General features: G+C 28.0%; 1 protein-coding gene across 1 annotated transcript; it reads left to right on the top strand.

The window, feature by feature from the left end:
- Window positions 1-97: 97 nt before the first annotated feature.
- Window positions 98-25667, top strand: LOC105843176 (uncharacterized). The gene is made up of 4 exons (XM_065796328.1): window positions 98-147; window positions 9386-10397; window positions 12810-13099; window positions 25353-25667. Exons 2-4 carry the CDS (start codon window positions 9389-9391, stop codon window positions 25560-25562), a joined length of 1509 nt encoding a protein of 502 aa, XP_065652400.1. The 5' UTR covers window positions 98-147; window positions 9386-9388; the 3' UTR covers window positions 25563-25667.
- Window positions 25668-26413: the final 746 nt, after the last annotated feature.

Raw genomic sequence — 26413 nt, 5'->3', positions numbered from 1 at the left:
CTCAAAGTAGTATTTGAAACGCAAAATGTTTTGCATAGCTGATGTGCTCTGCCAAGCATAAAGTAAACAATGCAAATATAAAAACCCGAGTTTACAACTTATGTTAAAAGATGAAAGTTGTTGTATTTTGGTTCTTTAAAACTTAATGTAAGATTTTTATTTAGTTATTTTTCCAAATAATTACAGAAATGAGACTTTGTGTTGTCAGTCTTATACAAAGAAACAAAAGGATATGATAGTTTATTAAAAAAACTAATCATTTAGTTATTTTTCAGTATAGCTACAACTACCAATCAAATTATAACACTACGCAACACAACTTTTGATATTCTGGATCTGTTGTCTTAAGACTCTCTAACTTAAGCCTCGGATGGCTTTGGAAAAAGATCGCGAAGATACTTAAAAGGTGCCAACTTCTGGTCTAGAACAGTGAAGAATAGCTTGATGAGACCTAATTCAGGGGTTGAAATAAGTGTCGGACATCGGCGCCCATCAGACTGTTTTTGAGATCTAATTAATGGGGGCATCCAAAAATTGTTTATTTTTACTGAAAAAATGAACAATGGTTTGTTGCCCTCCTCTTGCAGATTTAAAAAATGATTCAAGGGGTTGTGATGTCCAACATTTTTTTCGACCTTTGCTAACTGCATATAGTCTTAGCTTTAAAACTTGTTTGGAAAAAGAAAAAAAAATTAATAAAATTTGTTAAAAAGCCTCAAATATCATTTTTAAGTACAAACAAACTTTTCGGTAAGATAAACGTTTATAAATAAATACAGGCAGGGCCGCCGAGAGCTTTAATGACGCCCGAGGCATAGCAGCAATAATTAGCAGCAAAAGCATCCCTATTATCATGCATATTTTACTAATGCATGCTAATAACCGCGTTTTTATTTCTAATACTGTTGTTTTAAGTTATTATTTTCATGAAACGCATCTGAATTAAATAAAACTTATGTAACACATTTAACATTTTACTAGTTAGGATTAATAGACAAATTCTTTGAAAGTAATATTGAAAATACTCTTTTCTTGCTTTTTAAAATTTTAATTAATATTTTATTATGCCATCTAACGACAGAGATGTATCCAATTCATTTTTAACGCGAGTGCCCGATAGATTTTCTATAACCCAATAGGCACTGGACGTAAAAAGTTTGTCTTTTGAACGTTTAAAAGATGTCTTTTTTAGGTCTTGTGTTCCTACAATCCTTTTTTTCCAAATAATTTTTAGTTTTACTTAAAGATTGTTCACCTTCTGTGGCAAATAATGGCATTTTGTTAAAAATTTGAAAAGTCTTCGTTTTTCTATAAGTATACACTCATGCATATAGAAAAAGGAAGACTTGTTGGAACTATTAAGGTTCAAAATATCTTTCATGAAGTTTTCTTCTATTTCGCAAGCTTTTGATCTTTCAACCAGATGAACGAGGATTTTTAAGAAAAAGTTTTCACTATGCCAAATCTAGGTTAAACTTTTTGAATAAAACGATGATGCGCAACTTTAAAGATATTTCTTTCAAGCTGATTTTCAAGAATCTTGTTGAAAAAAAATAAATTTTCAGATTCATCGTGATTTTGCTATCATCTTACATTTTGCAAAAAGTTCTATTACATAGTCAAGAAGAGTCATCTGCTCATCATGGTTCAATGTTTTATTTAAAGCTTGAGCACGGCTTTAGGGTAGCAGTGATTTCATGTCGTTGTGTCGCAATTAGTTTTATAATGCGCTGATTACCTGGTCTCCAAAAGCTTGTAAAGCTTCTATCTGGCGGGCTGCACCTGAAGTATAAAAAAAAGATTTTATATTTGAATTTATTTATTCAAATAATAAATAAAACTTATGCATAAAAAGTTTAGTATTGATAACAAAAAGCAACATTAGATTTTCCAATGCTGAAGATCGACGTTGCTGCAACATTGATTCACATTGGTAACTCATTTGATCCTGCCAAAATTGACGTATAATTTGGTATTGTAATAAATGCAGTCTAGAAAGTAATTGACGCCCGGAGCACATCCCTCTCGGTTGCCTTGAATACAGTGAAATTCGGTGGCCTTGAATACAACCTTGAATACAGTGAATTTCGGTGGCCTTGAATACAACTGTATTAAAGGCAACCGAGAGGGATGTGCTCCGGGCGCCAAGATAATAGGGGCGCCAGAAGACAAAGGACAGAAAAATTTACAGAAGTGCCAAAAATTAATTATTTTTTTTTGCCTTCTCTATTGTGTATACTGTCTTTGAGTGTCTATATAGTATACAATGTCAAGGCTTATAACTACAAGCTGGTGTCTCTCGCCTTTTCTAATGTGCAAGGTGACGAAAAGAATTATCAAAGATTGGATTATACATATAAATATATAAATACAAAAATGTAAATAATAAAAAACAATATTTTAAAATACTTCTTTTTATATACACTGTATATAAATATGTATGTTACTATAAAATATATATATACTGTTTCCAATATATATATATATATATATATATATATATATATATATATATATATATATATATATATATATATATATATCAGGCTTGGACAGGAAGGCGTGCGATTTGGAGTGCGAATATGACCACGCAAATATTTGTTGTTTGTAAATCATTTTGAAAAATTGACCGCGGCTGTTAAGACTTTGTTTACATTTACATTAGTTTGTTTTCATTTTAAAAATGCGCCAAAAAACTTTTATCTTAACTTAAGAAACTTTTATCTTAAATAAATAAACTTAAACAAAATTTATTTTGAAAAAAGAAAAGAAATCTTCGTAGAAAAAAATAATGAAAAATAAAAAAATCTTAACTGAAACTAAAATAAAAAAAACCGAAAAAATACTTGACTAAAATAAATAATAAACTATAACGCTAAATTAAGTTTATAATTACGTTTGGAACTTTTAAACTTTTATCGTTGCTAATGTTTTTATAATATTATACGAAACTCTTTTAAAAAAAGTAACAACTTACTTCTAATGATTGTTTAATAAATACGCGCATTTAACAAAAAAAGATTCTTAACAATTCTTCGTAGTAAAAACAAAAGAAAAAATAACTAAATTGTTTCTTTTGTGAGAAATACGTCAACGAAAAACGTTTACATTTTCTATGAACGACGTTTATAGAATAAATTATAGAATTAGTTTATAAGCGTTTATAATCATAAAATATGCATAACTTTATAAATTAAAAAAATAAATATATTATATAGGTATATTAATATATATGTATATATATATTAAATATAAAATAATAAGTTAAATATAAAATAATCATGTAAGTTTTTTTTAAGTTTCCTCATAGCTTAGATACTTTTTTTTTTTGGCGCATTTTTAAAATGTAAACAAAGCATTTTAACAGCCGCGGTCAAGCTTTCAAAATGATTTAAAAATAAAAACTGTTTGTGTGGTCATACTATCGCGTGAAATCGCACGCCTTCCTGTCCAAGCCTGATATATATATATATATATATATATATATATATATATATATATATATATATATATATATATATATATATATATATATATATATATATATATATGTATATATATATATATATATATATATATATATATATATATATATATATATATATATATATATATATATATATATATATATATATATATATATATATATATACCATATATTAAAACATATATTATATTTAAAAATTACAAGGCAGAAAAAAAAACCCGAAAACTTGTAACCAAATAAAAACGCGTCTTATCTGCTTGATACTTTTCGTCGAAATAATATGATAAAAAAAATCTCTGAAAAATCGCTCAAGAAGCTAGCTATTTGCTGGCTCATTTTCCACCGAAATAACTGGTATTGTAGCTTATCCTCTTCCAGCTTGTAAATATCTAGAGGCTGCATACCAAGGTCTGCAGAGACAAGTTCAGCTCATTAAAGAGCATCATAACCGCAACAAGCTGGTGTCTCTCGCCTTTTCTAATGTGCAAAGTGACGAAAAGAATTATCAAAGATTGGATTATACATATAAATATATAAATACAAAAATGTAAATAATAAAAAACAATATTAGGTACATACCTACAATTTGTAGCTATTGATATATCGTAACAATTTTGCAAGCTACAAAGCAGCAATATGTAATAATCGACAAACTACAGACTTGTTGTTGGAGCCAGCTACATTGCTACGATATGTTGCAAACGATTTATCTTAGTTATATTGATAGCTACAAAGCAGCAATATCTAGATAGCTACATCTTCCAATAAAGTTGTAATATTATAAGTTCAATTATTATCATAAATAAATTAGATCCAATGCTAAAAATTGTATTTTTTAAGACGTAAAACACAAAACAAAAATATGAGGAAAATAAATTCGCCTAAAATCGCCGTAAAATTGACTCGTTTTCCACCAACGAATATGAAAACAACTAAAATTCAAATTAATTTTAAAACATATTACATTTAAAGGTTAAGTGATTAAAAAACACAATTGATAAAAAAAAAATTGAAAAACATCAAATAATCTATATATTATTTGGTTAACATGGTTACACGATTACATGGTTACATGGTATACATAGTTAACCTTTTATTTATATTTTACCTCTATGGAAGTTGTGTTTAATTCAAGTTGTGTTTATTTTATCTAACCTGTATGGAAGTTGTGTTTAAAATGTGCTATACATTATTGTTTTATAAAATTTAGTTTTAGAGTAATTCCACGTCAAAACAACCAATTTTTTTTTTAAATGCAACCCTATGTCTTTGGATTTTTTTTATATTTTTACCATAGTTAGTACATTATAAAATATGATAAATCCCAAAATTTCAAGGTCTAACTCCTAACGGTTCGTGAGTAATGGTTGTTTTAATTTTAGCTACTATTATTGATTTGGTCATTTTCCGCCATTTTTAATTTTACATTTCTCCTTATAAAACCAAGTCTATAAACATTTGAGTTCTAAAAATAAATGACTTAGTTAATTTCTAGGTGAGAAATTTGAATATATAAATAAAAAACTCATTTTATAATTAAAAAGTACCTAAATATCAATTATAAATGTTGAAATAATGGACACCTGCCCCAGTAAAATTTTGAGGTGTGCAGTAAATATTTTAAGCTTAAAATTTCAAATTAGATCATTGTATGTTTAAAGAACATTGTGTGAAAAAATCATTTCTGCCAAATACATAGTTTAAAAATTAAATGAAAAATATTTCAAAAAAAGCAAATATAGCATATTTCGCTTATCGTAGTATTCAAAATAAATAAAAATGATGCATACTTGAATTGATATACAATTTTTTATAATATATCCATTAAAAGTTATTGATTTACAAACATATACTTATTAATTTTGTTAAAATCTTTTTTTGAAAGTTCATATTTGTCTGATATTATTTTTGGTGCACTTATTAATGTTGTTACATTAATAAGTGCACCAAAATGTTATTGGTGATTGGTATCCAACAATAATCATCCCTTTTCGGCCAGAAAAACTGTTCAGATGGACCGTGTGGATGCATAAACTTTATTTTTATATCATTATATTCTTCATCTTTTTCTTCAATTATTGTAATTCACCAGAACGAGTCATATGTACATGCGTAATATTTGTATTTCTGCATTAGCTCAAAATTAATTAAACTTAAATTTTGGTAACTTGATTTTTTAGTTATATTAATAGATTTTGGATTTATATCGTTACTAGTTTTTTTAAATAACATAGATGTTTTCGAAACTGGTATGTACCTCGACTTCCTGGTATTGTTTTTCAATTCTCAAATCGTTTATTTTATGTAGCTCTAACATTAACCATAGTTCCTTTATCAATTTTAAAGAACTTTATTGTGAGCGCTTTTTGAGTGCAAAATTCAAACATTGCATCGATTGTTAGTATTTGATTTTTCTTTGGATGTTTTCTTGCAATTGTTCGTTTTACTGTATCACCTATTGCATCACAAGAAGATTTGCCATGACTGGTTGCAAAAAATATCCATTCAGCTTTCAATAAAAAATCTTCTGAGTGATGTCATAGATTTTGAAAATTTTTATACTGTCCTCAACATCCATCAGAAAAGTAATACAATTTGAAAATTAAAGAAGTGTTTCTTTGATATAATTACATAAAATATATTTGAAATCAAATTACCTTTTATTTAGTTTTTTTATGCACTTTATAAACATTATAACAATTGCCATTTTTCTTTTCAAATCTTTTTCCAAAGTAGTGAAAGTAGTGATTACAAACGCTGAATAGTTCTTCACAAGCACGCAACTCAGTTCTCCATAAAATGTTTTGACGAGTATCAGTGTGTAGGTCATGTAGTAAAAAAATCTCTTTGTTTCTAGAATATGAGGTTTTATGGCATTCTGAGTTCAAAACTTTACCAATATCACGTGAAATCATTTTGATAATCAATTAAAAAATGTTATACTTGCAAATTTAAAAATGCACAAGTATTAATTACATTATTTATGTAGAACTAATTGCAACATTTAAATTACATGAATATGTCTGAATTTAGCAATTAAACTTTGGTAATTGGAAAAGACAAGGAAACAAGGAAACAAAAAGAAAATAAAAATCACATTAAAAAAACTTTCATAACTTGAGAACCACTTAGATTTAGATAGGAATTATCCTTTTTTTCTAAAGTACTTTGACGAAAATTGAAAAAAAAATCAGTGAATTTAGGGTTGTATGGCCTGGTTGTTTTGAAATGGAATTACTCTTAGGAAAAGAAATAAAAATTGTACGTTTAATTCAGGAGCGGATCCACAATATTTCGGTGTTTGAGTTAAATAACTTCCAGGTAAGTTCTATATTCCAAACCTTTGAATTTTCATACTTATGTCATTTAAAGATGTTTTGCAAAAAATTAGAAATCTAAAACGTGGGGGAAATTAATTTTTTGAAATATGAGTTCTAATATCCTAAAATAGGTAGAAATTTCTTTAAGGTAACAAAATCTCATTGAAAAATAATGATTTGTTTTGAAATTATACCTAATTAAACAACCCCCTCGTTTTGAGGGGGTTGTAAACGTAACATGGTTATACCTTCTGAATGCCAAATGATTTTTTGACTAAATTTTAAAAATATGTACAATTTTTAGTCTCTAAAGTAAGTAATTTTTCTGTTTGAAAAAATCAATTCCCTTTACGTTTGGGCGGATGATTTCTACTTTTTAGGGTATTTTGTTACCAGACTCTTCGCAGTGCAATTTTTTGCAAAACATCCTTAAATGACATAAGTATGAACATTCAAAGGTTTGGAGTATAGAACTTAGCTGGAAGTTATTTAAATCAAACACCAAAAATTCGTGGTCCGCCCCTGCAATTATATATACATTTTTAGTACAAAAGTAAAATATTTTCAAAACTATGTATTTGGCGTAAATGATTTTTTCACACAATGTTCTTCAAACATACAATGACCTAATTTGAAATTTTAGGCTTAAAAAATTTACCGCACACCTAAAAATTTTACAGTGGCAGGTGTCCATTATTTTAACATTTATAATTGATATTTAGGTACTTTTTAATTATAAAATGAGTTTTTTATTTATATATTTAAATTCCTCACTTTGAGATTAACTAAGTCACTTATTTTTAGAATTCACACGTTTAAAGGCTTGGTTTTATAAAGAGAAATGTAAAATTAAAAATGGCGGAAAATGACCAAATCAATAATAGTAGCTAAAATTAAAACAACCATTACTCACAAACCGTTGGGAGTTAGACCTTGAAATTTTGGGATTTATCTTATTTTATAATGTACTAAGTATGGTAAAAATATAAAAAAAATCCAAAGATATAGGGTTGCATGGCCTGGTTGTTTTGACATGGAATTACTCTTTATTAACAATAATTCAACATACCTGGTGTTATTTTTGGGTAATTCGTTTTGTGCCCACGTCTAAAAATGTTCAATACAATGCATTTTGATGCTTCTTGAAACGTCTACAAATGCTCGATACAATACGTCTCGACACGTTTACTAATTCTCAGCTACGCATTAATTCCTGGCAATGTAAGGCAAAAGTTTAATTCTTCGGACTTGAAAATGTTTGCGTAGTCCTTGGCCTTAAAACTCTTATTCTTGGTCTTGACTTTAAAATTCTTGGCCTTAGCCTTGTCCTTAGCCTTGCAACTTTTGGCCTTGGTCTTGGTCTTGCTTCTTTTGACCTTACTAACAACTTTGATTACATTTATAACTAGTTATAATAGTTATAACCTAACTGTATAAAAGCTAAACTTTTCGTAATTTTTATCTACTTAGGTCGTTAGGCAAATTCGTAGAACTCCCTTATAAAAAAAAAGTTTTTTATTTAATGTTATTTTATTAAATGTTCAAAATAATGTCCATTATTATCTATACAAGGTTGCATCCTTTCAAGCCATTTGTCAAACGTTTTTTATACTCTTCTTTGGGTATACTTTGAAGTAGCTTCGTTGTGCAAATTTTTTTGATTTTCGACGTCAGTAACGTCATCAATAACTTTTTTTTATCAAGTCGAATACCCAATAATCGGATGGAACCAAGTCTGGTGAGTATGGTGGGTGGCGAATTAATGTAATTCCAGCTTGGTTTATACAATTTGTGACGATTTGAGTCACATGGGATCGAGCGTTATCATGGAGAAATTTGAAATTTTGAGCGCTTGTTTTAGGTCTTTACTTATTTATTTCGCATATAAGAGGTTTCAAACAATTTTTTATATAATATTCACTAGTAATAGTGTCTCCCTTTTCAATATAACCCAAATGAAAAACACCTGTTGTTTTGAAGAAGATGTAGAATATGTTTTTTGGCTGAAACCTGTCGCATCTTACTATAGCTCTTGGACTTTCACCTTCACCGACCCAACTAGCGTTAGCCGACTTGTGTCCAACTTGTGTCAAATAAAGCCACAACTCATCCCCTGTAATAATATCACATAGTCTCCATGGGCCGTTTCTGAAAAGGGCTAAATTTTCTTTAAATGCTTCAACTCCATTCTTGGAATTTTGATCGGTTAACTTGTGGGGTATCCAACGTGCTCACGATGAAAATAAACTACAAGCATTTGTAAACTCAAGTAACATAAAAAACAAAACAACTATGCCAGGAATTCCAAAATTTTGGGTGAAAATGATTGGGTGAAATCAAAATGATTGGGTGTTAATTAAAAATCAGGACAAAAAGTGAATTTTTTAGAAATTGAACAATATTTTCATTCTAATAAAAAATAAAAACTTTAAAAATATTTTTTACTTTAACCTAATTTATTTAGGTACCTTAAAGTATTTAACTGACACTGGCTTGACTGACAAGGCTTTTTGTACTGTTTTAGAGTATAATTTTATATTTTGATTTATGTTTTTATTTGATTTATCTTTTTATTTAGAAAATGACCACAAAAATTCTATGGTTTTTTTCCTTGCTTTTGATTTGCAGTTTCGTTTTCGTGACGGGACAGAAATATAAAACATTCTATTACCGGAAAGATTCAAGTATAGGTCATGGTGTTTGTCGTGGTGGCAATTATAATGGTGGAAAAATAAATGTGGAAATAAAAGAAATAGGAAATCCAACAGCCGTATTAGAAGAATCATTTTTTGAAAGCTTTTTTGATTTAGGTAAAAAAACATCAGAGTCTGGTAAATATCTTTCAGAAGAAACACAATCACTTATTGAAAATGTTAAAAATGAAGCCGCTAAAAGAATAATGAATAATAAAAAAGTTTTAAATAATCTTTCAAAAATATCAAAATGCTTAGGCGTGTTTGGGTTTGCTTTTGGAATACTAAATGATATGACAACACCTTCTCCGCAGGACATTATTGATGCAACAAATAAAGCAATTGTAAAGCTAAGAAATGAAGTGAACGATAAACTTAAAGACATGAAAGATTATATTGATAACACTGTACTAAAAATAAAAGCAGATTTATTAGAAAATCAGTATTTGTACTTTGAAAAAAATCTTGAGTTTTGCGCAGGGTTGTATCCAGCTGAAAAAAGCAATGACCAAATTTTATGTACTAGAGAGCTTTTTAAAAGTATAGTTTCACGTTCAAACAGTTTCAGACCAAAAATTTCAAAGAAAAATTCATGGAATGATACAAAAAAACCATCGATAAATGAAGTAAAAGAAATAGAAGCTGGTTTTCACCTACATCGTATGTACTGCACACTTTATCTTAAGGTTGGTGGAATTCTTTTTCAAACTTACGAAAAAGACGAATCAAACGAAGGAAGGTTCTATTATAACTTCTACGCATCTCATCTAAAAAAGGGTGCAGATGATTGCAAAAATTATACCGAATTTGGTTATAATTGGATTGAAGATATTCACGTTAAGCGCCCTAATTGTAAAGATACATTTAAATGTGAAGATTCTGTAAAAATTGAAGAAGGTAACTTTTATAAAATTAAATGTTTTTTAAAATTTTCAAAAAGTTTGAAAGTCTTCAATATTTTGTTTAAATTTATTGCTTTAATTTTTTATTTGTAAATAATAACTAAAGATAATTTAATTAGGAGTTTTAATTAGGAGTTATGTATATATTTGTATATATATATATATATATATATATATATATATATATATATATATATATATATATATATATATATATATATATATATATATATATACATATATATATATATATATATATATATATATATATATATATATATATATATATATATATATATATATATGTAAATTATGTTAGTGTATTTTACAAATAGAGTGCTCAATGTTCTTAAAGAACAGAGCAATAATTAATTAGTAAAAAACACTTATCTAACTTTTATCTTCGACTTGAAATTTCACCATTGCTGGATCATCAGGAAGAGCACTCTTCCTGATGATCCAGCAATGGTGAAATAAAATTAAATCTTTAAATCCTGAAATAAAATTAAATCTTTAACTCCTAATTAAATCTCCTTATATATATATATATATAAGGAGATTTAATTAGGAGTTAAAGATTTAATTTTATTAGCATTGTGAAACTTGCAATTTTATAGCATGTACGCTTATAACTACTACATGTACCAATATTTTAAAATGAAAAATAATCCCTAAAAACAAGACGAAAAGGCAAAAAAAGTTTAACAATCAAGATTTAAATATTTATTAATTTTTTTTAATTTTATTTTTTTAAATAATTCACCTCCCTAGAGCCGAGAAGGCGACTACAGATGAGGAGGCTACTTGTGGTTATCACCTTCTCTTAACTCTATTACTCCGAAACACGAACCTTGACGAAAAAAGCCGCTGCGCGGAGAAACAAGTTGAGCGCGGTATTTTTTCAACTATAAGTTCTATCATCAGTTTAAACTCTAAAAATGTCAAAATAAACTTTGAATTAAAAATTTAGTTGGAATTGCTAAAACCACGGTTTTTAATTTGACAATGGTTATAAACATTTTTGACCATGGTTATAAAATTTTTTAATGATTTATATCAAAATATTTAAACTTCCGCTTTTCCGATGGAAACTACAAGTTAAACGTACTTTTATGTTCCAATAAAACCTGCGAGTCTAAAAATATTTGCTTTCTATTTCTTATTATTTAAATTTTAATATTATTAAATAGATTTTTTGAGAATGTTAAACAATTTTAATGTTGTCAATAATTGATCTCTAGAAACCTAACCATTACAGTTATAAAACTCATTTTTTTTTTTTTTTATTGTTGTAACGTTATAAGAAGAATTCAAAAAATATTGTTCTCTTTCCAAAAATTATTACACGGGTCGGTTCAGATAAACTAGAGCTTAAATGTCTCATTTTACCCCTCATTACCCTACGCTTGAAACAATTCGCATCGCAAATCTTTTAACTAAGAATTGAGTAAATCCCTTTTTAGAGCAAATATTAAAATTTTTTTTTAATAAGTAAACGACGAGTCGATCTATATAAAATAAAATACTCTACTTATATTAATATTATTATTATATATATATATATATATATATATATATATATATATATATATATATATATATATATATATATATATATATATATATAAATATATATATATAATAATATTAATATAAGTAGAGTATTTTTATATTAATATTATTATATATATATATATATATATATATATATATATATATATATATATATATATATATATATATATATATATATATATATATATATTCATACTATATTTATAACCGTAGAAATAGTTAATTACGGATGTATAATAATTACGAAAATTTTAATAAAGCGTTGTCACTTATTTTTCATAGAGACTTTAAAAATAATATTTGTTTGTAATAAATATGATTTTCATTTTATTATAAAAAAAAAAAAGTTATAAAACTCTTAAAGTTTTTTTACTTTATTTTTTCGTAAACAAATGTAAAATGAAAACTTTTATTGACATAAAATTTTTAGAAAAGTTTTTTTTTTTTTTTGAAAGTGGAATTACTTTTAAATAAGCTTTTCTACATAATATCAGAGGTTTTACGCAAATATTTGAAATTATTTGAACCCATATATGTTATATTTCATATATGTTTAAAACCGTGATATAAAAAAAGAAGTTCTAAAATCGTTAATCACACATTAAAATCAGAATCAGAAATACTATAAGAAAAACATATTTTACTCGGCAACAAAAAAAAAATTGTCTGTGCATTCAGAAAACGTTTAAATTCAGAAAACGTTAACTTTTATAAGAGAAAAACTAATTTTAAAACAAATAAAAACAAATTATAATGTTTTATTGAATGGCATAAAAACTTATTTAAATACCGAATGTTTGGAAGAATCATTCTTCTATTATATTTTTCTTAGGTTTATTGGGAACACACACGGCAGACTCTATTCGCTGTTCTTGCGTATTTGATGGAACTCAGAAAAGTACAGATGCCTGTTACCATAACATGATAATTAGGGCGGACGACGATGAACCAGAAGATTGGTCACGCTGGGAAATTCGTGATAATGGTGTTGGTTCCGAGCTTACCACTAAAGATGCTGCAGAAATAATTGGAAAAAAAATTCTTATTAGAGAAGCGGGCGAATACCTGGAAAAAGAAGAAAAAAATATTTATCAATATTGGTACATTAATGGTTTAAATCAGGTTAGATTTATGTTAAAAAATAAATATACCTGTGGGAATTTGGTCCTAAAAAGATATATGTTAAATAATTACTTATTTTGCTTTACAATAGTAAAAACAGGACCTCAACAAAATAGCTTAACGAATAACTCTATGGTAAATAAGTCAAATCAATCAAATCAATTTTTGAAAGTAAATAAAAGGATTATAGGATTATACCAATGGTGTGGATCAGGGTTATCATAAAGTTAGCTTAACATTAAAAGAAAGCAGTTTTATAGCATAATTAACTAATTTGATCAGTGTTAAGGTAGGTTTTTGATGGGATTTATTTTTTGACGGGACGTATTTGTCGTTTTGATGTCTTCTTAGCTGCTTTGATGACATTAAACTACTTTTGAGGGCTGTTTTAACATGGCTGTATTTGCTTGGATAAGTTTGTCAAAATTTTAAATCTACATACTTTGTCATTATAAATATGTTATCGACAGAATATATATTTTTTCAAGAATTTTTTACACAAAGATATACATTAACCTGTGTCATTTTGTAAAATATGTTAAAATCCAGGGACACTGTGAAATCTTTGTCATTTACATCAAATTGATCATATATAAAGTTTCATCTTATAAGGTCATGTGTAAACTTAATAGTCTGAAGAAAAGAAGTTTTTTATTTGCTTAAGAATAAATTTATTTTAAATAATGACTTTTGCAAATCATTATTGAAATTGATGACAAAATGCGCAATATCAATTTCTCCAAATATTATTTTTTACTTTTTTGTTGAACTTTTTCCTTGCAAATACCTTTCTTTTTCTTTTTAGTTAGCGGCATCTTCTTTCTCTTTTCTCTTGCTACAAAAATAACATTTTGCTTTTGATTTTCAGATTGAATTGCAAAAAAAGCTTGAATAAAGCTTTTATTTGAATAAAGTCATTTGCTACTGGCATGTTTTTTTCACAAACTTTCTGTAGCTCTCTAAATCACCCAAGTAGCTAGAATCTCCCTTAATCCATTGATTAATACCCAGCAAACATTCTATAGCGGAATTTCAGTGGACCTATATAGACATTTTGAGCGGTCCACTGTAGTTTTGCTCATCGGTTACTTAGTGGACGATTAGTGCAACGACCAAAAATGGCTAGACAATGACTAACCATTATTAACATGTAGGAAAGATATTAGCTGGTCATTTATAGCGGCTGCCACTAATGGCCCACTAAGTAAACAATGAGAGATGTATATATAGATGCACTGTAAATCCTAACTGTAAAATCTAAATAAGAAAAATATTTGCTGGGTATCTTCCTCAGAAACACCAACAATTTTAAAAATGATCCAGCTTTCCGGACCAACAAAGTAAGAAAGAGTCAGATGACTGCTTAAATTTGTAACTTTTGCGGGCGGATCTTATCTGAACAATTTTGGCTTAAGATTGATTAGCGAATTTTTTATCATTTCACCTTTGTAATAATGTAAGAACAACTAGTTGTTTATTAAAATACAATGTGTTGTCAGCCATTGTATTTAGATAAATATTTTAACCTTTTTATCAGAGCTTTTTTTTTATACTTTCTATAACAAAAAGATTTCTTTAGCTTATAAGAGTCTTTTAACGTATACAAGTCGCATCTTGGAGCATAGGCTGCAATTCTAATTTTTAAGAATTATTTAAGGGGTACACCCCATTCAAAAAAATTTCTTAAAAATAATAAATGCAAAATTAAAAATACATTACACAAGTTAAAACAGGTACGCTGATTTTTTTTATATAAGAAATCTCGATTGCTCAATTTTTGCCCCACTTATTCCATACGAATTGCGAAAAATTGGGTGTAATTAAAAAAAAACCTTATAACATTTTAATGTTACGTTACGTCTCAATCGGTTACAATTGGTAACAAGGTTACATTCTCTATTTTTTTAATTAAATATTAAGTAAATAAACTTTATAATGCAGTAATGGTTTGTTTATCATTGCCGTATCGCTAAATACTATCTTTTATTTTATTTTTATTGTAAAATAGCTTCGTCTCAATGGGTTACTATGACACGAAAAAACGATAAAGTCTCAATACGCAACGCTACGTCTCAATTGTTTGTTTTTTAAGTTAATAAAATCTAACCAATCTAGATTTGAGACGTAACTAAAATACGTCTCAAGCATAGAAATTTTTTTAATTTTACGTTACGTCTCAATTTGTTATGCTTTAAAAAAAACAAAAAACGTCATGTAACGTAAAAAAATTTATATTTGTGACGTATTTTAATTGCGTTAACGTAATTAAAATACGTCAATAATATACATTTAAGAATTAAAACGTTTTAATTCTTTTAAATGTTTTACGTTACGTTACTTCCGATTGGTTATACTTTTAAAGGTAATAAGTACCTCAAATTGCTTAACCGAACGTAGTTATTTTAAGTTTTAAAGGTACTTTTTTTCTATAAGTTAAATAATAAAGCTCTATAAGTTGTATTTACCTATAAAAGGTATTTTTTTTTAAATACCCACAAGCGTGGGTTAATTTTTTAAAATACTTTTTTAATTACAATAGTTTTGACGTGTTATTGCGCTTTCAAAAATCGAATACATAAGTAATCAAATACTTAAATAATATTGTTAGTAACTAATAAATAAGTAACTAGTAAAAAAATACTTAAATAGTATTGTTAGTAAAACAATTTTGTTAATTACCGTAAATCATGATCATGAGTTACGTTATTTAACAATGCGTTTGTCGAGACATTTGTTACTAAAAAAAATATTTTTTAAAACAGCTAATTATTTTTGTTTATTTTAATTGTAAAATAGATTCGTCTTAAATAGTTAATTCTTTTTGTAACTAATTTGTCGAGAAAATAAAAAGTTTCAATTCGCAAAGTTACGTTTCAATTATTTTATTTTAACTTATAAAGTGCAACTTTTAAAAAGTGTAGACTGAAACGTAACTAAACGTTAAAAAAAATCTATATTTGAAACGTATTTTAACTACAGTCTCGTATTTAGATTTTGTTACGTTACGTTTCGCTTTTTTTTGGCAAAAAATACAAGCGTAATACTTTACGAGTCTTTATAAACCCACAAGCAAAAATGTATATAAAATTTCAAGCTTTCTTATGATGCATCGTATAGAAAAATATTAACCATGTCTATGTGAGTAGTTTGCACTCTCTAAGCAGTATATGCTTACACTCTCTAACTGGTCTTCACTTTATTTTTTCTCTTTTCATAGCTCTCAAATATAGTAGTGCTTTCCCTCTCTATATAAATAGTAGTTCTTTATCTCTGTTCATGTATATATATGAACATATGTTAAAAATTTTTATAGATTACTATGATAGTATCATTAGTTCAAAATGTGTTTGTTACGTAACATTTTCCACTACGTAACAGATTCCACGAATCCCGTTTACGTTATAATTTGTAACGTAACTTTCAAATGTTATAGGGGCAAAATGCTCCTTATAGGTATGAAGAAGTTATGAATCAAAATCTTGCATTGAGGATGCATAGAACATTTTAAAAATAATTTTCTGTATATTTAGAAAATTTTCTAACAAAAAAAGCAAGAAAAAAAGGCTTTAAACATACTTATACATCTTAGTTATTTATAATTCTGGTTCATTACCTAAGTCAACTAGTAACAAAAGCACCCTGAAAAGTCAGCATATGGTTCCAAACTAAAAGTATAACGTTTTAAAATTTACATATTCGGTAAAAATGACATTTTGAGAAAAACACAAAATAAAAGTTGGTTATATTAGAAAAAGAAGCGTTAGCCAATTAAAAACCTCCACTATTATATTGTGGATTCTTTTCCAGTTTTTTTTCAATATCTATATAACCTTTTTTGATGCTCTAAGCTGTTTTTTTCTTAATTTACCTTTAGCAATTGATTTGTTATTCATTTTTTTAATTCGGTTGCAGTCCAATTTACAAAGTCCTTCCTGCATAAATATACTTGGTTCAATACCTCCAGCACTTATTACTTTTTCAAGTAATGAAATGCTGTGCCTCCATCATTAAATGCTATAATAGCTGAGTTCATACTAATCTCAAGATCTTTTTTTCCAATAAAAAAATCTTTAGGACATTTCTTTCATATTAAGCCATTCACACTTTCATTGTTATTTTGAATTTCTCCGTGCAAACATTTTGATAATAAAGTTTCATTTGTCAAATCTGTAAATATAGGAATAAGTACTGCTTTAATTGCTAATGGTAAGCTTAATTTAGTTTTATTGATTGTTTTATGTTGATTCATCTGTTACTTTATTACTTTGCCACAAAAACCAACTAGTTCTAGTTCGTTGGTAAAATTTGTGTCTCTCTGACTCTTCATTTATGTCAATTTTGTGAAATTAAACAGCCCAAGCAGCTTTTTTCATTGCATGTAGGTTGTTTATATTTTGACGGATAGCCATACCAAAATAATTTTGAAGCTTATTTATGGTTTATGATTATTTACCTCCCAAGGCCCGAGGGGGGCCACTACAGTCGAGGAGGCTACTCATTTTTTTTTTTTTTGTGTGTGTTTTTATTATTTTTATTTTTTTAGTTGTTATTCGTGGTACAACCCTCTCTCAACTCTTTAACTCCGAAACACGAATCTTTCCGAGCAAGGCCGCTGCGCGGAGAAACTAAGTTGAGCGCGGTACTTCCAGGGACGTGGTGGGAGTCGAACTCCGGACCTCTCGCTTATGAGGCGAGCGCTCTTACCACTACACCACTACCGCATTTATTATTTTATGGATCCTAATGATTTATTGTGGTTAGCTTCACAAACATAATCGATTTTCCAATTTTGATAACTTGGAATTGACTTTTTTTTGTTCCAATAACTACAAACTTTACATAATTTAGTTAGCAAAATTGAATCAAGACATTTTCCATTCTCTTTTGATATTGCAGTAACAATACCATTTAAAGACTGATGATCTCTCTTTTGCCAGGTACCATCAACAGAAACTTGGCAAGCAGTAACATCATTAACATTGCTTAATTTAGAAATAATATCTTTGGTTTCATTTGCTGCATTTGACATACTTGCAGAAGCAACTTCATTATATATATTTAACGAATTGTTATTTATTGCACTATAGTTTTTAAAATTCATAGGAGATGGCATGTTCCTTACTGCAGCAAATTTACATATAGATTGATAACCTTTACCAATCTCGCGAAAAGCAGTAACAATTTGAAAATTAACTGATGCAGTAGGAACACCTGGAGTACTTTTAGATTTTTTGGTAGAAAACTAAGACGTGTGCCATCCTTTTCTAAATGGGCAACAAAGGCACTGTAAAGTTAAATAAAAACAAAAACCTTTCTTGCTTTTTAAATCATTTTCTAAACTAATTTCATTTCCACATTTGGGGCACTTAAACTCACTAACTATTAGTTTTAAAATATTAAAGTTTAAAATAATGTTGTAATTTTTTTCACTTCCAGATATTTCAGTGTTTACTATTTTTCTGGAACTTGCTGATAAACTTGGATCAGAAAATGATGTCTCAAGCTGAATAAACTTCGATTATTTTAGATGTTGATTAAAAGAAAACTTTAATTTTTTAGATCGAGCAATAGAGCGTCTCATATCTTATTTAGTAATTTATCTACAAGAATATTAAAAAATTAAAACAGCATGCAAGCATTTGATACACGTTCGCATTAATTGTTGAAGTTATAGCTTTTAAAATAAACATGAAGCAAAAAATAAACAAAAAGCTGCAGTAAAAAAGAGCTATTGATGTTTATAAGCTTGAGCAAGTTAAAAAAAAAAAAAAAATTATGCGTTGCTATGGCGTTGCTACGGACTTCTAAAACACACAATTGTACACACTTCCTTGTTTATTACAAAAAAACAAATTCATAAGCTTGTTGTAGGAAAAGTTTTGAATTAAAAAATAAATTTTCAAAAAATTGATTTTTCTAAAAAATTTCAAAATTAATGGGGATATACCACCTTAATGACAAAAGAACTAAGGAAGAAAATGTTGCTCTGGTATTTAATAAAAAGCTAAACTTTTGTTTAAAAAATATATATTTAAAGGTATCCATGGGTGGAATAAAACTTTTTTTTATTTGAAAGTTCAAAAAACATAAGTTTGATGCATACATTTAAACCAAACTGTAATGAATGTCTTCAAACCAAATTTGTATATAAAAATAACACAGCATACCACACAGCCAAAACATACCACACAGCCAAAACATACCACACAGTAAAAATATACCACACAAACAGAACATACCACACAATCAGAAAAACGACAAAACTAAAACTAGAAATGACTTTTGCAATGACCCGTGCATATTTATATAATGCATTACCAGTTAGCATCAATTTAAGTTTTTTTTTATAATGTATTAAAATAATCGGTAACGTTAGTTGTACATATTTCGGACGTATTGTTATTTCGAATGCGTACTTAAAAATCAGGACTTTAAAAGAAATTTTTTTTCTTTTAATATGAAGGAGACAATAATTGTGCATATGTATATAATGCATTACCAATCCATGGAATAGGAACCAGAAAAGAGCTTTCTTAGGGTATAAATGGTTTTAAAAAAATACTGCATTGTCAATTTTACTGCATCGTCAAGCCTATAGGAACATTATCTTTAATATCAGAATGGTTAGATATTGTAAAATCCATTTTAAAGCCAAGGGAAAAAAATACACAAAGCATGTTGAAGTCTAAAAAAAATATTCAGAATATTTTTATATAATAAACATCTAGATACAAATAAAATATCAAAAAGGAGTAAAGTTTGTGAGACGTGTGCTGCATTACCAAACAGCATAATTAAGCAATCGATTGTGCTTAACTTCACAAGCCTCAGGCGTAACTCTTAAAAAAATACCCTGAGCATTACAAACGGAACTTCCTCTATGACAATGCCCGTCCTCACATTTCTAAATAAACAACAACAAAAAGATATTTATTTTCCTTTTTAAATCATACAATAATATTATAATAATAATAAATATTATAATAATAATAAAAAATAATAATTCATAACTCTATTGATTGTAGTAAGTAAAAATAATTGCTTAATAAAAAAAATATATATGTATATATATATAAAAATGATAATAATATAAAATAATATAATAATGAGTAAATTAATTACAAGTATTTAATAATAATAACTAAATGATTGATAAGGATGGTGTCACTTAGACAGAATTCTGATCAAAGGAGTGACACCAGTTTTTAAATATAACATGATTAATAATAAGCATACACACATAGAACATAAACAAAGTAAACATTTAAAAATCATACTTTGATGATAATAATGAAAAATAACAAACAAGAAGTTAATTATAATAGTTTTAGTAATCATAATTAAAAAAATAAGAGCATTTTTTAAATATTAAATGAAAATCATGTCAATAAGTTAGAATAAAATTGTTCGCAGAATTTATATTAAAGCATCAAAAATTATTGAAGCTTTAATGGAAAACTTAGCCTCATTCACTCTATTCTTCGGGCCGACAGATTAGTTTTTGTTCCAAACTGAAAGAAACAGTTAACGCTGAAAGTTTGATAATAAATCTAAAGGGTTCTATGTCAACAGTATTCGTTTTTACTTAAGCTTTACAGGGTTTGTAATCCATTCGTATATATTTAATCCGTAATTTTAGGATTGCATTTACCTATTCCAGGGATACCGGGATAAATCGCGAGATTATGAAGGACCTTTTCTTAAAAAATATTAACATATTTTTTTAGTTAAATTTTCAAAAATTTATAATATGACACAAATAAAAATTGAAAAAAAATGTTTTAATAAGTTATAAAGTATTTTATTGGTTTTTTAATTTTATCAAGGAGAACAGCTGGAGGGAGAATGAAACCGAAAATTGTTTTCAATTGTTTTTAACAATCTTAGTAGTATAATTATTCCAGCGGCAAGTCAAAATGACCCTTTCGCGTAGAAAGATTAAAATTTTGTGTGTAGTTTGTAAGCTTTGAAAGCTGTAACCGAAGTGGATTATTTCCTTAAAAGTTAACTGGATAAGTTTTTTAACAACTGTTTGAACAATCAAGAAGTAATCACAACAAAAATCACGATCTAGGTAAACTAATCATTTTTGAAAACCTCGATAGTAGGTATAAATATCAAAGTTTAAGACAATCTCTACTATCTCTTTAAAGTTTAAGACAATCTCTACTATCTCTTTAAAGTTTAAGACAATCTCTACTATCTCTTTAAAGTTTAAGACAATCTCTACTATCTCTTTAAAATTTATATTTTGCTTCACTGTTTACCTAGAGGTTTTTTAGGTTATTAAAGTAGGTTTTTTCAGCGAGAACTTATTATATTTATTAAGAATTTTATTTTAAATTGGAATTTAAATGGTTAACTTTCAATTATGATAATTACGCGGTTTTTAGATAAAAGTTATGTTACTACAAAGACTGTTCCTTAGAAAATGACGTGTTTTATCCTTAGTTCTCCCCAGGGCCGCCGAGAGGTTTAATGGTACCTGGGGCAAAGCGTTGAAATAAGATACATACATATGGTAAATTAGGCTGTAGGCCCTTTGAATGTATTTGGTTAAAACTCTAGAGGACCTTCAACAGGTTTTGCTTCAACCAAAATATTATTCCGTGATGAGCGGATACAGCCAAGACCGCTTATTAGCTGTTAAATTAGAATAAATTTTTTATCTCTTGTTAGGGAAGATGACTGGAACAAACGGCATACTTCATCTACTACTAGATGTTATGTAGAGCTTCATACCAAAAGATGAAAAGCACAGCAGTTTCAAAGGATATAAAATTTTTTATCAAAGACAGCTTAATTTAGCATGTCAACAGTAAGGTCAAGATCCTCTATAGTATGATTGAGGGCAGCAATAATTTCCTTGGTTGTTTTGCAATTGAATTAAAAGTGATAATTCGAGCTGACTACCTGGTATCGGAAAGCTTGTGAAGAGAGATTCCAGTCAGATCTTGCAGAATCTTCCACCTAGCCGGACTGCAGCTGAATAATACGTAGAGAGCTTGGATATTACCAAAAAAAGTCATAATCTCAGCGCAAGGTTCAATTGCATTTACTTCAGCAAAATTAAAGCTATGGGCGCCACAAGGAATATATAGAGCTAATGGATTTTTCTGTTGAACTAACGCTTGTGCCCCGACGTAAATTCCAGCCATATTTAAGCCGTTGTCGTAACCTTGGCCGCGGCATTTCAGCAAGTCAAAACTTACTTTTATTAAAACATCACAAATTAGTTTCACAGTATTCACTCTTTTTTTTCCCCATGTTTTCAACGCAAAAAAAGCGCTCTTTTACCACCCAACTTTTTTTGTTGAAGCTGAAGTAAACGAAGCAAATAATAAAAGTGATCTGTTCAGTGAGTGAAACACCTGGCGTCCTATCGATAATGACTGTAAAGTATCCAGTTTCCCTCAATTCCTTTAAAAGGGCACACTGAACCAATAAAGCACACTCACGTTTAAACTCATTCTGTGATTCCCACGAGAGTTATTGTGCCTGCATTTGAGTTTCCTCTTTTTGGTGACAAGCCACGTTTTCTAGATGGTTTTTTATTGTTTTGTTGTAGTTTGAAATCATTTCTAGAGCTCCTAGGAAATTGCTATTTTCTTGCTCTCGTAGTGAAGAAGTATAACCTGTTAATAATACAAAAATCTATAAAAAGGTATACTGTTTATACAAAAAGTAACAATAGCCAAGTAAAAATATAGTTTACCTCTAAACGCCATAGTTTGTGTCAGATCCTAAATACAACGCAATATTTGACGCCACTCTGCTACCTCAGACTCTAAAGTTTGTTTGATGCCCGAATCAATCTCACTCTCATCAGTTAGTTTTTTGTAAAAGTTCGGATGATGTAATGGCTTTGTTGTACAGGGTTGTTTTGATGTGGTATAATTCGATCATTCAGCTTTCTACAGTCGTCTTTTATTTCACCATTTTAACGGAGAAAAGACATGTTTTGTTTCTATCGCGGGGCAATACATCAGGTAGAGGAAAAGAACCTTTCTGAATGATTTTAGCCCGTTCACAGTGCTTGAGAAATGGCGGCAGAATAATTTTCTAGGGTTTCGTCTAAATATAAAATCGATAATGGTTATAAATATATAAAATAAAAATGAATACCATAAGTCAGCATAAAAAGTATTGTGGTAGCTGTACCTGAATCACCCGCAAATGCTTTTTGTTGATCGTAACTTTCATTTTCACAAGTAGGCATAAAATTAATGATACTCTTCTCTTTAGTGTTCGTTGAGTTCATGACTTATAATCGCTTCCTACGCTTCCAGCTAAATATATAATTTGAATTACCTGGTATAATAATATATGACTAAACCTTAAAAATGCTACGTCGTGTACAAAGTTCTGCTTGATTATTTATAGATACCCGATTCATCCTTAAAAGTCAATGCACTTGCTTTTGTAGAGAGCTGCGGAGGTTCTTCGTCACTGCTTCTCTCGTCATAATAGACTACATTTTTTATTTCATCGTTGTTTTTATCTACCTAACTAAATTTCCGAATAAATAAAAATAATTAAAAACAAAATAATAAAAATAACAGTAATAATAAACACTAACTTCATTTGTATGAATATGAACCAAAGTAAACCAGCCTAACGTTTTCAGCGAATCTTAACTTTTCTCATTATCTTGCGCTCTCTTGACAGCACGATTGTACGAGTTAGAGCCCCGGAATTTTTTTTATGGATCAGTTAATTTTAACTCTTTACTAATCAAACTATAATATTTTCAATAAAAAGAAAAATTTTTGTCCGAAAAATTATTTTTTTATAAGGAACAAATCAGCAGATGAGTCAACAGATTTAATTTATTCCGAATGGTAAAATTTCCCAATTAAGTACATAATTTTGAAAGGAGCAATCAAAGAAAGAAAATAAAAAAACAACTTATTATCAACTTTTTTTAGTTCTCCTTAAAACATATATAACTTTGCAAAGCCATTAAGGAGGTGGGAAGGGGGGTGAGGATTAAGGACTCAATCAAAAGATGTCCTCAAACCAAATTAGAATCTTTAATGGCCCAATATAACTAACTTATTTTCAAAGCTGAGGGCGTTTTTTATTAAATGTTAAAGAATCATAAAAAAATCAATTTAAAAATATTTTATGAACTAGTATATTACCATCTTTAATCTATGATTTATTACTGCATAAAAATACTGGTTAAAACAATGCTTAAATATATTGCACAAAGTTCAATACAAAATATTTACAACAGTCTTTTTTATTTATTCAAACATAAGCAGAGATTATGCTTCATTCTGTGATTTTTAATCCATAAACCATCAGAGCAATATCATACATATATATGAAACAATATTAAATATATATATAAATATATATAAAAAGAAACAGCAACACAATAAACAACAATCATTAAAAAAAAAATTCATGTATTAATCAATATATATTAAAATAATTGTTTTGATTTTTTCTTTCTTCATTTATTTTTACTTTTCATTTTTAAATATTTGAGATGCCATTGCATAGGGTGACATTGAAATAACTATGTTAATACTTTCGTGAGATTACGTGTCAAATGTAATACGTTGTCACTTTCATATTATGCCTATATACATTTATATATCCATACAAAAAAAGTCCTCTCTATAAGAAAACTCACTGCGCTAAACATAGTAATCCGTATACATGTAAACCGTCATTGCAAATTAATTAAATTTGTTATTTATTAAATGAAATTATACTATCAAAACATCATGTAAAATCACAAAAGATTGATATTAAATGTTAATCATTGTATAGACACTTATAAAAAAATTTTATCATTTTTTGGCTCTCTTATTATCTTGGCGCCCAGGGGGCACGTATGCCTCCCTCACCTCTCGGGGGCACTGGTTCTCTCTCCAGCTATATTATACCTTTTTGATTTAACACATACTTAATTATCAAATTACAAGGAGCTTATTGTTTTCAGAGATATAATATGCATATGTAACTATTTTTGATAAGTTCGAAAATAAGTTTTGATGGAGCAGAGCTCATTCAAAATTTCATCGCCCAAACGACATCTTATTTTAGTTTCTAAAAACCAGTCTATAAGTTTTACATTGGTGGGTTTAATAATCATTTAAAAAATATGGGCTTTTTTAATAAAAAAAGAATGATTCCTAATTCTTCGTTTGCTAACAACGGCACTTAAAATATAGTTTACCTCTAAACGCCATAGAAACTAATTCTTTAATCAAAATTTAAAGGCTATTTTTTTGTTTAGATTCACATATGGGAATCAATATCACAAAAATTTGATGATATCATCCGACAACAAGAAACAGTTGTGACTTTGCCGGTGAAAATTTCAAAGAAAGACAGGAAACGTATTAAAGAACTATTTAAACAAGCTCAAACTCATATTGCAACTGCTTTTTCAAAAACATCCACTAACGCAAATGAAAAGAACAAAACAAGCAAAAAACAAGCGTAAAGACTATTATCATATTGTAATGAATTAAAAGTCACTAATACATATCATTATAATGTAATGAATAAATTTACGTTGAAAATGTATTAAAAAGTTAGGATTAGAAATTTAAGTATGTAGTCTTCAGTTAAACTAGAAAAATTTTAACGGTTTTTAGAACCTGTTTCAAAACTCCCTTCAAAATTGACTAAAAATCTAATGACTCGGCAATTAGTAACTTTATATTTTAAAACAAAAATACCAAAAAAAAGTAAATTTTAATCAAAACAAAGGTGAATATAAGAAAGTATTATTAGCATAAACTTTAACAATAGAATGCATTGCAAAAAAATAATTAATCTGTCTAAAAATTTGAAATTTCGAAATTAATTTAAAGACCAAAAAACTAAGCATGGAATTCTCGAAACTATTTTTGTTTCGATACGTTACGAAACGAGACTAGTAATGGAACTCTTCTCGAAATGTTTTTGAGTTACGAGAGTAAGGTTTTTAAACTTTCGAAAAATTTATTTCGATTGGGTCCCGGAAGTTACGAGAGTACCGATTGATTTTCGGGATCTCGAAACCATTTTTTCCCGAAACATTTTGATACATTTCGATACATTTCGATACATATCGAGAAAATGAAAAAAATGTTAAAAAAAAAATGTTTCAATGGTCATAATTTGCTTTGAGGATGGTTTGCTTTTGAAATGTGACGTAGTTTGGAGAGGTGATGAAGTTAAAAAAATAGTCAAATCGCGAAACGTCATAGATTGTTATTGATTTGGCGGGATTCGAACTCACGACCTTTGGATAACGGACTCATGCCTCAGATCACTTGACCATTGAAACATTGTAGTAAAAAATCCCTA

The sequence above is a fragment of the Hydra vulgaris genome, chromosome 04 (assembly GCF_038396675.1).
Source record: "Hydra vulgaris chromosome 04, alternate assembly HydraT2T_AEP".
Lineage (NCBI taxonomy): Eukaryota > Metazoa > Cnidaria > Hydrozoa > Anthoathecata > Hydridae > Hydra > Hydra vulgaris.
The sequence above is the reverse complement of the archived record's forward strand: the minus strand, read 5'-3'. Positions and strand labels throughout refer to the sequence as shown.

Bases quoted from the DNA above. Each gene is read 5' to 3' on its own strand.
- LOC105843176 (XM_065796328.1), top strand. From the start codon at position 9,389: ATGACCACAAAAATTCTATGGTTTTTTTCCTTGCTTTTGATTTGCAGT. The intron at 10,398-12,809 runs GTAACTTTTATA...TATTTTTCTTAG, and splicing joins TTCTGTAAAAATTGAAGAAG to GTTTATTGGGAACACACACG. The intron at 13,100-25,352 runs GTTAGATTTATG...TTTTTTGTTTAG, and splicing joins ACATTAATGGTTTAAATCAG to ATTCACATATGGGAATCAAT.